Source organism: Sinohyriopsis cumingii, chromosome 7 (genome assembly GCF_028554795.1).
Source record: "Sinohyriopsis cumingii isolate HCF-2022 chromosome 7, ASM2855479v2, whole genome shotgun sequence".
NCBI lineage: Eukaryota > Metazoa > Mollusca > Bivalvia > Unionida > Unionidae > Sinohyriopsis > Sinohyriopsis cumingii.
In genome coordinates this window covers 96,319,693-96,334,525 of record NC_142967.1, presented here as the reverse complement: position 1 = coordinate 96,334,525, position 14,833 = coordinate 96,319,693, and the positions used below count along the sequence as shown (strand labels likewise).

At 33.6% G+C, this 14,833-nt stretch overlaps 1 protein-coding gene across 2 annotated transcripts in view; it reads right to left on the bottom strand.

Moving 5' to 3' along the window:
• Nucleotides 1–9,073: 9,073 nt before the first annotated feature.
• Nucleotides 9,074–14,833, bottom strand: part of LOC149795761 (uncharacterized) — a 52,058-nt gene continuing 46,298 nt past the window's right edge. For both annotated transcript variants that reach the window (XM_089965667.1, XM_089965666.1), the window contains one exon: nucleotides 9,074–14,486. In XM_089965667.1, coding sequence (XP_089821793.1) covers nucleotides 14,440–14,486 — 47 coding nt within the window. In that variant the 3' untranslated portion in view covers nucleotides 9,074–14,439. The remainder of the gene's footprint in view (nucleotides 14,487–14,833) is intronic.

Below are 14,833 nucleotides of genomic sequence, written 5' to 3'. Positions count from 1 at the left end.
TTGTATATTTCTTTTAAAACAATACGATTTAATAATGACTTTGAAATAGGTGTACGGTATGAGCATTTCAGATACTTGTGAAAACTGTAAATAATTTCTCAACTCTCCAGTAAAGCATGTAATGTATAGCTGTTACATGTTATGTCTGTTTACACCTATATTAGACCTGCATCATGCTTGATCTTAATATGTAACCTTCTCTTAACAAGTTTCGTTTATCTAATAGTTTTCCACCTTAATCATTTTTCAGGAAAATGTCCTTCTGGTAAATAAAAATATGGCGATATTTTACGTTATTTGTTCAAATGTTGTTACAAAAACTGCATCAAATTAAAGATATTTACGAATCTGGCACAATCCAGACCGTATGGGAGGTAACCCACAGTGAGACGTATCAATATGACTAGAGATTATTTCCCTTGTTTCATAAGCCAAAATTTTCATTGACACTTGTCAGTGTTTTGAACATATGACACAAATAATTGACAAGATAATCTGTGATTACTTGAATCCAAAAGAAAATATGATGATATTCATAATGTATAGTTCCTTGATTTTAATAACTCTCTTGTTGAAATTTTCGTTTATTTGGATTATTTTGTTTTCAGTCAGTCATCATGGCATGAAAATATTACTGCGTTCCTTCGAAAGAAGTTATCATTATGGGTCATACATTACCTTTTAACATAGTATGGTCAGGACATTGGAAACTGTTATTAGTGTGCATACAAATAAAGCATGCTTTTCCACAATGTGGGCATTCAGTAGATTAAATAAATATAGATCCGTTCACTTGTTATTTATTTTGAATAAATATATGCTCTTTCACACTATTATCATTCAGCAGGTCTAATTTATATATGCCTGCTGACAGTGTGATCATTCATTTGTTTTCATGAACTTTATTTAATGACAGTCAATCTATATCTTGTCCCCGATCATTATTTTGGTTAAATTAGCCTCCAACAGGCCTGGTGCCTAAGTCTATACTGCCTAGTGCTAAACAATTTGTGATGCCTCCTTTCCATTTCCCTTCATTTCATAACTTCCCCACACCCTTGTTTGACTTTCCATTCAGTATCAATGGAAGCCAAGACATGCTGGGCTATCCATGTTATTTTGTGGCCTGAGTCACGTGGCCTGACTCTGCTTTCATTGAAAGTCCAAAACAGGGCCTGGAGGAGAAAGAAACAAACATGAAAACAAGGGGCAAATTTGAGGCATTAGCATTGTGAGCATTAGCAAAGGAAAATTTTCAATTAAATTATATAAACAAAAAAGTCAGTTCACATCAAGGTTAAAAACAGTAAATTTATTTCAGGAAGAATAATGTAAAATTATTCATTTCAGGAAGAATAATGTAAAATTAACTTATTTATTGGCCAAATGTCATTTTTGATGTGATGTGCATTAAGACATCGTAGTGTTGATGTCAGCATACACCTAGGGGGTTAGATCAAAATATATCTTTTTGACATAAACGATTTGCATGGAGGTGCATATTTTTACCATATTTTCCTCAGACATCTGCACATTCACTCTCCTGATGTAGGCTGGAGAACCCCAGACTAACTATTTGTATATGTTGGATTTATCTCCCTTATACTAAATTTTTTTTAAGGAGTCAAGTTTAACATGGTCACATGTTTGTGCATAAACGGTGACTTGAACTAAAATATGAAATAAAACACCAAACACACCATGAAATTACAAGCTTAGTTGCAATTTTGCATAATTCTTTGTTTTAATCACCATCTTGATTATACTGTTTTTGTCTGTTCTTGAGAGTTTGGGGAGTATGTTCTTGATCTAGCCTGTATTTAGTCTAGTTGAGCTTGTTCATGTCAGTGTGTGCATAAACAGTTAATGAAACTAAACTGTTTAATAAAATGCCAATGACACAACATGATGAGCCGTTACATAGATCATTTCTCCTTCCATCTTGTTTAAATCACTTTCTTGTATGTTACAGAGAAAATGGCACATCTATGCAACCTGAGTGTTGCATTCTAGATTTTTAATTGGAAAACTTTTAACCCATTATTACAACTCTACATCAAATCAACTTTAACCTTGTGTTCCATTTCTGTCAAATCAACTTTAACCTAATATTACAACTCTGTCAAATCAACTGCAGTCCTTTAGTTTCTTGACATAGGATTCAATGGACAGTTTTAATGCACTAATTTAATACCACATCACCCTGCCTAATATGAAATTTTATATTAGACTATTTCAGTGAGGTAAAAAAATACCATAACTTGGATACTTACAATAAATGAAAGTGTAAGAATATAATTCATTTGAAATGACACGTCTGCACCAGCTCACGGTATAAAATGTGCTTGCATACCAGCTCAAAATTCACTTGTGCATTTTCATTCAAATGTTATTTTCTACACAAAGTGACCATCATGGTACAAATGCATGCCCTTTCCCCATATAATAATTGTGAAAAATGTTACCTGCCATAAATTTCAATACCCTGAATGATGAACAATGCAGCATTACCCAAGATTAACTTTAATATTTTTGTATAGCTTAAAAATATTCAAACTTTGGCACAGTTCACACCAGGAGAATTTATAGCTTATGTCTCTAGGTAAACAACACAGCTTTTCTTATATCACCCTCCCCCCAACCAAAAGAAATTGAGAAGTATAAAATGAAAATAAAAATAAAAAAACAGTCCAAGACTGATGTATGTGAAATTACTAATAGGTTTTGATGTTTCTCTCATGCACATGATATTCTTTTAGCATGGGGGATCACTCATTTATTGCACATGGCATTCTTTTAGCATGGGGGATCACTCATTTATTGCACATGGCATTCTTTTAGCATGGGGGATCACTCATTTATTGCACATGGTATTCTTTTAACATGGGGGATCACTCATTTATTGCACATGGCATTCTTTTAACATGGGGATCACTCATTTATTGCACATGGCATTCTTTTAACATGGGGGATCACTCATTTATTGCACATGGCATTCTTTTAGCATGGGGGATCACTCATTTATTGCACATGGCATTCTTTTAACATGGGGGATCACTCATTTAGATCCTATAGTAGATATTTCCTAATGTAAACTCTGCACACTTTAGATGGTCAGTGCCAGACTTTGAAGCATGGTGGTCATTTTCCTGCAGAAACTCATAGTCTGAATTAAAGGAAAATTTAAGCAACTCAGTTCATTGATGCTTTTGAATAGAAACTGAATGGGTGTCATCCATCTTTATTTTGTACAATATTACACAGTACAAAACTACCGTTTTGTAAAATATTACACAGTACAAAACTACCATTTTGTACAATATTACACAGTACAAAACTACCATTTTGTACAATATTACACAGTACAAAACTACCATTTCAGCATCAGACTGAAGTAGTTTTGCATTTCAGCCAAAATTTGGTATCTATATATCATGGTGCAGTACCATGTTCTGAAGGTAACCCTCAATGGTCCCTCTCAGCTTTAGCAACAACACGTTGACCAAGCTCAGTCAGCATAGATGTATCTCTGTCACGATTTCCTACACATTTACATGCAGTCTAATTTGTGGTAGCTTTGAAGATTAAAAATTTTATCAGAAAAAACGTATGAAACTATTGTGTGCTACCTTCAACTGCTGGCATTTAAACAATTAAATATGCTCAGACAAATCAGAAAATATCTACAATAAAAGAAAGACTGGCCATGTACAACTCTTTCATCATGGCAAACTTTAATTACTGTCCCGAAACTGGCATTTCAGCAGTGTCACCAATATGAACAAACATGAAAAACACCATGAAAGAGCTCTCAGATGGCTTTAGTAATTTAAGAAACCTTATTCTGAGCTCATTTATTTGGCAAATGTTTCAACTCTTCATATCCAAAGGATAAAGATCACGACACTTGAAGTATTCAAAACTTTAAACAAGAAATGGCTGGAATAATTAAATGATCTGATGGTCTTCAAAAATCTTCTTACTCTTTTTGGTATGTAAACAGTTTGGTATGAAAACAGTTTGGAGATCCCAAAAGTAAGTTGTTGTAGTTGTTGTAGGGTTTAATGCCATTTTTCAGCACAAGATAGGCTATACATGGTGGACAAAGAACCTGGGAAAACCCCGGAAAGAACCACCGACCCATGAGAAGCTACTGGCAAGCTTTCTCACATACCAACATAGGCCGAACTCGCGACTTGAACCCATGCAGACAGAGGTGAGAAGGCAGTGATCCGTAACAGTGAGCGCTTTAGACCACTCGGACACTCAAGCCCCCCCCTCCCCCAAGTAAGAACATCCACAAACGTTTTGTATGCAGCATTAAAACTGTGAAAAACTATGGAATTCACTACCCAGTAATATATGAACACCATTCAGATTTTATCATTTGAAATTCCTCTAAAAGACCTGGTCTGGGAGTTTATTGTATAAATGCTCCATATGTAAACACAATAAAGAAATTGCTGTTACTGTAACCTTAATTGGCTGCATGATTAGCATGTTAGTTTCTAGTCTCTCATTTATGCTTGTAACTATTGGTTTCCCTAAATGTTGGCTTGTGTCGCTTACACATAGTTTTAGAGTGATTTTCACCCCTTTGGATGATACCTTTAATAGCTACCATATATACTCCTCTAAAGGAAGACAAGTCCAACTGCAAACTGCACTGACCCTGATCTGCAGTTGCATAATGCTTTGGTAGATCATTGTCTGTACAGTTTGTAAGGAGTAGCCAGTTGAACAAACATCATGGATCCTGATCTGCAGGTGCATTATGCTATGGCAGATCAGGATCATTGTTGTTTGCAGTTTGACTTGACTTCTAAGTGAGTATATATGGTATTTGTTCCTGAGAAATTAAGAATATCATGTACCAGTATGTGTGCTTTTGTATGGTTTGCATATTCTTGTCCTTGTACATGTATATTTAAAACCAGTCTGCATGTAAAAGCTGTCTTAAGGTTGTAATTAAAAAGTCTGCATGTAAAAGCTGTCTTAAGGTTGTATTTAAAATCAGTCTGCGTGTAAAAGCTGTCTTAAAGTTGTGTTTAAAACCAGTCTGCATGTACAAAAAAGCTCTCTTAAGGTTGTATTTAAAATCAGTCTGTATGTAAAAGCTGTCTTAAAGTTGTGTTTAAAACCAGTCTGCATGTACAAAAAAACTGTCTTAAGGTTGTATTTAAAATCAGTCTGCATGTAAAAGCTGTCTTACTGTTGTATTTAAAATCAGTCTGCATGTAAAAAAAAAGCTGTCTTAAAGTTGTGTTTAAAACCAGTCTGCATGTAAAAGCTGTCTTAAGAATGTATTGTCCAGCTGTTATTTTAACAACTGAACAACTTTACAATTGAAGGAAGATGTATCGCTCTGTCACCATGGCAAACTTTTATTTCAACAGTCTCACTTAATATGAACAAAACTTGCATGTAAATGTAGAGTAATTCTATTCATGATAACTGACTTTGCTGCATTTAATTTTAAACAGAAATTTTAAATTGGGTGGAGGGGAGTACCTTAAGTCCTAATTCACAAATATATCCATATCTTTAATTATTAAACAATAGTCGCTTTATAAAAATCACAAAATAGCCTTAAATTAGGAATTTGACAAGAGGAAATTTTGTGTGAAAATACCCTCTGCAACTTGTAAGAGGTTCAGATATTGAAATTATTGAAATATCTTCAGTGATCTTCACAGTAAATCTTCTCATCTTTTTATAATTAGAAAATCTTCCATACTTTCAGAAGGGAAAACACAACAAAATTGCAAATCAGCAAAACATTACTTTAGAGGAATGACTAAACTGTCTAAAATGTGTTACATAATATTGAAAATAGCAGACCGTAGCCTTTATAGTGTTTGTCATCCTAAAACTACCAGTAAACTCACAAATTCTATGAAGTGAATGTCATCAAATGCTGATCTCATAACTGACAAAAAGTTACCTAACTACATCATTCTTTTAAATCAAATAATGCAAATATCTGGTCACAAAAACATTAATTCTATGAATCACTTAATCCCAATGAATGCAAACTAGCATCAGCCTACCACATTTAGAATTAGTACTGTAGAGGCATCCAGTGATGATCCTTTGACAGATATCAAACAAATTGAATGCTGTTTCTTCTGCCAAACCCAAACTGTGATGGGTGTCCATGGTGCAGCTGACACTCTTTCTGGTGGAAATGTTGCAGTCTGTCTCATTGACATCCATGTGTATGGTGCCTCAACATCTCCAGCTGACCTGAGTGAATGATGTGACATTGCACAGGAATTTCCATTGGAGATCCAGTGTTGTAAATTGATGATGTCCATGTTGAAAAAATTGTAATTTATATAAAAAAACATCTAAACATTATTGGTTACCAGTTTGTGCAATATTGCTTCACCTCATCTGGGACAAATTTATTTTCACTTAAAAGAATTGAAAAGTGCAGCATCTGAGCCTGAATTGCCAAAAGTCATTTATTGTTTTGTTTTTTTTTTTCTTCTGTCTAGACTCTTGTCTTTTTAAAAATGAAAATTATTTGATAAACAGAATATGAAATGGGGAATAATTCAATACCGAATTTATCAAAATCATTTAATTTTCAGCCTTTGCTCACAAAGTCTCACTAAAGATGGAAATTCAGCTCATTTCATAAATTCAGTATTAAATCAAAACTCCAATGAAGATCCTGTGTCTTGGGATGTTATACTCTTTAACTACCTTTGTAGGCATGAATGTTTTGATGTAAGTTGGAGAGAAAGAGAGACTGACAGAGAAAATACAATTTATTCCTGAATGCTGTAAAATCATTTATTTTCATATGTATCAATTTTTGCTATTTTCAAAAAATTACCTTTTCATTGGTACTTCATTCCACGGTTTTGTTAAGGGATTATGTATAGAAGGAGCAGTGTTTATTCGGTTGTTAAATTCATGGTTTGCAGAAACCATGAAATTTCACAAACATTGGTTCACCATGAAAATCAATGAATTCATAGCAGGTGCAAACAAGTTTTCATTCAACTAATGATATGGAAGAGCATTTATATGTCTGAAATAGTTTAAGTGGAATGTGATCAAAACTATTCCTAGGCAAGAGTGTTTATGTATGTGAAGTACATATGGGAATTATTGCAGAATGTGATCAACTATTCCTGTGGAAGAGTGTTTATGTGTGAATTAGGTTGGTAAGTTGTATGGAATGTGACCAAATATTTCTATGCAATAGTATTTATATGTGTGTAAATTAGATTTGGTAAGTTGTATGGAATGTGACCAAATATTCCTATGCAAGTGTATATATGTGTGTGAATTAGATTTGGGAAGTTGTATGGAATACAACCAAATATTCCTATGCAAGAGTATAAATGGGTGTGAATTAGATTTGGTAAGTTGTATGGAATGCAACCAAATATTTTTATGCAGTAGTATTTATATGTGTGTAAATTAGATTTGGGATGTTGTATGGAACGTGACCAAATATTCCTATGCAAGAGTATAAATGGGTGTGACATAGATTTGGGAAGTTGTGTGGAATGCAACCAAATATTATTATGCATTTATGTGTGAATTAGATTTGGGAAGTTGTATGGAATGTGACCAAATATTCCTATGCAAGACTTTAAATGTGTGTGAATTAGATTTGGTAAGTTGTATGGAATGTGACCAAATATTCCTATGCAAGACTTTAAATGTGTGTGAATTAGATTTGGTAAGTTCTATGGAATGTGACCAAATATTCTTATGCATTAATATGTGTAAATTAGATTTGGCAAGCTGTGTGGAATTCAATCAGCTATTCTTATACAAGAGTGTTTATGTGTATGAATTAGATTTAGGAAGCAGTGAAATGTGATCAACTATTACTTTGCAGTAGTGTTTTTATGTTTTAAATAGGTTTTTGAAGTTGTGTGGAATGTAATCAGCTGTTCCAGTATAAGAGTTTAAGTGTATGAATTAGATTTGGTGAGAAATGTGACAGCTATCTGCAAAAGTATTTATGTGTGTGAACTAGATTTGGGTATCAGTCTGGAACATGATCAACTATTCCTATGCAGTAGTGTTTGTGTGTGTGAAGTAGATTTTGTAAGTGGTGTGGAATGTAATCAACTGTCAATATGCAAGAGTGTTTATGAGTGTGAATTAGATTTGGGAAGAAGTGTGGAATGTGATCAACTCTCTGTGCAAGAGTATTTATGAGTGTGAATTAGATTTGGGAAGAAGTGTGGAATGTGATCAACTATCTGTGCAAGAGTGTTCTTGTCTGTGAAGTGGATTTGATTACTAATGTGGGATGTGATCAACTATTCATGTACAAGAGTATTTATATGGGTGAAAAAGACTTGGTATGTAGTGTGGAATATGATCAATGTTTCATATACATGAGTATTTATGTGTGTGAGTTAGATTTGGCAAGTAGTGTGGAATGTTATCAACCATTCCTATACAAAAGAGGTTATGTTTGTGAATGATATCTGGGAAGTAGTGTGGAATAGTATCAACTATTCATATACAAGACTGTTTGTGTGTGTGTGAAGTAGATTTGGCAACTAGTGCAGAATGTTGTCATCTGTTCCTATGCAAGACTGTTTATGTGTGTAAAGTAGATTTGGTAACTATTGTGGAATGTTGTCAACTGTCCCTTTGCAAGAGTATTTGTGTGTGTGAATTAGACTTGGGATGTAGTGTGGAATGTGATCAACTATTCCTATGCAAGAGTGTTTATGTGTGTAAATGTAGTGTGGAATGTGATCATCTGTTCCTATGCATGTAGAATGTGATCAGCTATTCCTATGCAAGAGTGTTTATGTGTGTAAATGTAGTGTGGAATGTGATCATCTGTTCCTATGCAAGAGTGTTTATGTGTGTAAATATAGTGTGGAATGTGATCAACTATTACTATGCAAGAACATTTATGTGTGTAAATGTAGTGTGGAATGTGATCATCTGTTCCTATGCAAGAATGTTTAAGTGTGCAAATGTAGTGTGGAACATGATCATCTGTTCCTATGCAAGAGTGTTTATGTGTGTAAATGTAGTGTGGAATGTGATCATTTAGTCTGATGATAAGTACTACAAATCATTTTAAAGTTTCACATTTTTATTACTTTTATCTTAAATCATAACATTATTTCATAACAATAAGGATTTCATGATCATTAAGTTATTTTCCATCTGAGAAGTCTGTAAATCTCTCAGAACATTTATAATAAAAAACACAACCAGGCTTTTTAACCGACACAACAAAACAGTAACATCAACAGATCTTTGCTAACTAACTTACACCTATATACCATAAATTTAACATGCCATACATACTTGCTTACAAGGATGGTCCAGCTATAAACTGGATAGACTCAGATCTGAGCTCACCAGCAGATCTGGGTCTATGCAGTTTGTTAGGAGTAATCTGTAGAACAAACAACATTGACCCTGATCTGCTGGTGCTTATGAGACAGCAGATTAAGGTCTGTGATGTATGTACTTGTAAGTGAGCATATATGGTTTACCATGCACTAAACAAATGGCAATGACGAAGTAATGATATTTAATATCACATTAAAATGCACATGTAATAATATTAACATATGCATTCATAATTATTTATATATGTAAGACTAACGAACCTGATGACCAGTACAAAGTTAAAAATAATATCAAGTATTATTATAATGGTTTTGTTGACAGGTGTTACATAGATGTACAAAGTGATTCTTGCATCAAGGTTTCAAAAGAATAATAAGATTGGCCAATGATAGTAGTATGTACACATACAAATAAAATATTAATAATTATTGGACTCAGTGAGAAATAAAGCTTCTGACTCATTATTGTTTGGTCTAGATCATAAACAGCGCATTTATTATAAAGTACATCCAACTATAAAAAGCAAAGACCCAAATCTACTACCACATGAAGCACCAGCAGTTCATGATCTATGCAGCATGATATTGTTGTTATATACTTATATATATCGCCACCATGGTGTATCATTCTTAGATTCAGCATCATGATGATATCGGCAAAATATAAAGATCAGTGACATCGTAAAGTGTTGAGATACCCCCTCCCACCATCTGTTCTCTACATGAAATACAGAGCAAAGAATACTATTTAGCATGTATCAGTTGATTTTTTCTGCAAGCTGTATAACCTTGGCCAGGGCATTTGGCCCAGCAGAGGTTTTAGTGCTATTTGTTGTTGTTGTTGTAGGGTTTAATGCCATTTTTCAGCACAAGATAGGCTATACATGGCGGCCAGTATTAATAGTGGAGGAAGAAACAGAGAAAACCCCGGAAAGAACAACTGACCCATGAGAAGCTACCGGCAAGCTTTCTCACATATCCACATTTTATTGCTATTTGAAGAGAATGGTGCATTGCTAATATAAACATCATACTGTCACAATGATATTGAAAAACAATTGTTGGTAATGTGAATCAACTTAAGGCTCATGACATCACCACTATGTAATCTGATTCAAACTGTAAGCAGGACCAACAGTGTAATTGCTGATGCATTATGGGATTTTATATCTGGGTCTACATTGTTCACAACTGGTACACAATAAACTAATAGAATAAACCCCAATGAAAACTATACGATCTTAAAAAATATAAATAGTTGGCCAGAGGAAGTGGGAAAAAAATGATAATGAACATTAGATTCACACATTATGCGTGCAATGTCTGTAATTTTTATCTTTAGAACTAGTTGAGATTGATAGTTTATTCGACTCATTTGTATTAGTCCTTTCCCAATTTTTCAGTGACGTTGATTAAAAAGTAAATGAATTTAAATCTAATTTAGTCTCATTTAATTTGAAAATGTCTCAATTACTTCAGTCTGTTCAGGGATTCCCAAACATGCAAACATCTGAGAATAACTGAAAACAATCAGAAGAAAATATATTAGTAATAACTCTGGGCTGTTTTGATCAACAAAGAAATGATTTCACCTCATTTTAAGGTATAATTTGTATCAAAGATAGAGTTGATAGTGATGCAAATATATGAATGTAGTAAGTTCATGTGAAAACACAACTTCACTAATTGGGCAGTCCCTGCCTTGTTAGCGGATAACCGGCTTCAGTATCAATACAGACTGCCAGCTTGTCACTGAAAATTTGTGAAACACTCTGTTTCATAGAATCCCAAGTAGCTGTATGAATTCAGCAAGAATATATAACAATAAAAAATACAGACATTGCAGTTTTAAGTTGAAAGGGTAATGTATTACATATAAGACATGTAAGAAAAGTTAAAAGGGCAATGCATTACATAAAGGGCAATGCATTACATAAAGGACACATAAGAAATGTTCCTTACCAAATATGAACAACAATATTGTTGAGGTAGTATGTGCTTTAACCACAGAGCAATCTGTCACCTGATTAAATATGTTTTGTATAAAACTAAGCAATTTTAAGTTATCCAAGATTCAAGCTTTTGCAACAAAAATGAAATTTACATCAAATGGCAATTTGTAGCATCATCTTAGTTCTGTAACTTAATGTGATATTTGAATTAGGTAAAATTTTAAATTAGCAAAATTTTAAATTAGCAAATTAGTTTTGCACATATTAGCTTATATATCTGTTGACTGCTTATTTCAAATAAAATAGAAGTGGATAATCATTGTGTATAAGAATACATTGTACATAGTTACACAAGTTTGTACATGACATATACTGACATAACAACCACTCCTACATAACATGGACACATCATATTGCCAATATTTTATTTTATAATTAAAAATGCACCATGACTTATCTGAGATTTTTTTCTCACAAATTTGTTTTTTTTATGTGAAAGAAAATGAAAAGAACTGGAAATTTGTTTATAGAACACAAATGCTCCCACCATAGTGCCTGAAACTGATATAAATGCAAAACTTATCCGCAGTGACCAATGGTCAGATAGACACAGGTAATGTTTTATGCCTCACCACTGTTAAGGTAAGTCAAGAAAACAATCTAGCAAAAGATTGTTGTATAAAGATGTTAATGGTAATATATACAACTAACTTTTGTGTGTGTGTGTGTGTGTGTGTGTGATTTGGATTTTTAATGTAGCTTTAACAATTTTTCAGACATATCACTACGATGTCTGCAGTGTGGCAGTTTATAGTGATGTCTAGCACTGGGGCATCATGCCGCAGACATGTGGCATGATGTCCCACCCAGTCACATTATCCTGACACTGGGCCGACCAGTCCTAACACTAACCTCTTAATGCTGAGTGCCAAGCGAGGCAGCTGTTAGTACCATGTTTTTTAAGTCTTTGGTATGACTCGGCCGGGGATCAAACCCACGACCTCCTGCATCCAAGATGGATGCTCTAACCACTTAGCATCCAACCATTAGTTAGAATGATCAGTTTACAAGCAACCATTTTTAACTAACTGATAGGTAAGTCTTTATTTCATAAAAGTTTCTATAAATCTAAACTTTATCGAAACATGATAACTTGATCTATTTTAGAAGAGAAATTTCCCCCTTCATATTAAAAAAGTGTGGAAATGATATAAATGGAGAATTTAATGATGAAAACCCAATGCATATTTTTCAACCATACTGATGATCTTTAGGGGCAAGATTCTTACTGACATGAATGAAAATCCATTAAGCATGCTTATCCAACTAGACCCTGTGCTAAAGAAATGTTCATCAGGCATCAATCTAGTATAATTTAATGCCCATTTTCACACCAGCATTCACAATAAACTGATATGTTATTATGTTTTTTTTTTGCTTTGTCTTCCTCAAGGAATGAAGAAACAATCAACTGATAAAGAACTGAGCACTAAAAAGTTGCTTGTAACTAGAAAAAGGAAGCTTAATCGGATACACTGCTTAATCTGACATACTGCCTGAAAAGAAACATGACAAGATTGTACATGTACACAACAGTTAGCACCTTTAACAAAACAGTTCATGCAAGAACAAGAAAAACTTGAGGAAAGCTTTAGTAAGGAAGAGGCTTACTGGAAGAGCTTTGTCCTTCAAGCAGTTAACTTTTTTTTCCATAAAACTAAAAATATTTTACAGGTCTTTTCTTTCATAAAACTAAATACCTCAATTATTTAAACATATTTTTCATGTAATCAATGTTTAGGATACTTTTCAAGATCAATTGCACATTTCAAATCTCTCTGATCATAGACTGGACCAATTTTATTTACAACACTGATTTCATGCCATATATACCCACTTATAAGCTGAGTTAAACTGCAAACAACAAAGATCCTGATCTGCCGTAACATAATGCACCTGCAGATAAGGGTCTATCTTGTTTGTTATACTGATTACTCCTAACAAACAGCTCAGACCTAGATATGTTGTGACAATATGCAATGGCAGATCTTGGTCTGTGCTGTTTGCAGTTGGACTTGTCTTATAATTGAGTCTATATGGTACATAATATAGTCTGGTAGCATTTGTTGGAACAAAAACATTCTTATGTATGATATGTCTTTTACATTTTTTTTAAAGAAAATGATTTAAAAAATTGTGTTCTCTTAAAATAACCTTTATATCAAACTGAAAATACCTTTATCTGTTTGTGGAATCTGATTCAGCAGAATATAAAATGTACATCAATAGTTACTGACTTGGTACACTTCATATACAAATATTTACAAATATACATATATACATAGCTTTATAAATACTTTCTATTTACACTGGCCATTCTAAACATCTATTTTGTTTTCTTTAAAAAAAGCTAAAACAGTATGTGTCCTGAAAAAACTATTGCAAATCTATTTAGTCTACCATATGCCACTTACAGATTGCTCAGACACACAATTTGTCCATGTAAACAAGGTAACCAGTCCTGGAATACATAACACCACAGACTAACCCAAACTGTCATTCTTTCATTGAATGAAAGATATTGGAACACATCCTCAGAGAGGGTCAAGTTCACAGTACTTGAACCAGTCAAGTAATAATGAAATATTATGCATATTCATATTTCAAGAAACATGTCTTCTATGAAAACATTTTCTCCTCTTGATGCATTCTTGGCACTGCTCAAACTACAGCGGCAGATTCCACTTTGAAAAAGTCCACTCCTGGTAAGCAAACTTTTCAGAGCTAATTGATTCCCCCACAAGGCGGTAAATTGTTGGCTGATCTGATTTGTACACAGAACTTATATAATATTTCAAATGCAGTGTTCTTTTCTTTCATCTGTATCCTAAGAACTCTGTTGCTATTTTTATAATAATTCAGCAACTCAACTGTTAATGAGAATGACATTTTTCCTCCTTTTATCTTCAGTGTTCTTCTCCCTCAGACCAAACCAGTCATTTTGGAGGATGTGAACACTGAAGGACATAGTCTGTTGTGGAAGTCAGGCTAACATGTATATTGTCTATTGAGCCGACACATGGCAGTGTTTGGCAGTTATATGAAGTGCTATGACCCTGTAATGGTCTAACCTATCTCTCTGTCCGGTTCAAATGTGTCAGAAGTATGTGTTGGTACACTGAAATGAAAAAAAAAAATACAGGTAGAATATTTATTTACTATGTCATGGAAGATGAGGTTTAAATTAACTTGCATTTATGAGTAGCCATTGGCTGCCACATCCTACAAAAAAATGTTTTGCAGGGGTCAATTGGTAGATGGTGGATTGGTTTTCTGCAGGAAAAGGTACCCATCTTAAAAACCCACCTCTGCAAAGAAGAAGAGGGGAGAGAGCTGCTTTCTAAACAGACCACATTCAAGATGTTAAACATATGATAAATTAACTTTAATGTAATGGATAATAAATCTTCAGTGATCATTTAAACTCAAGTTGGCTTGTAATAAAACAAACATAATTAAAAATAA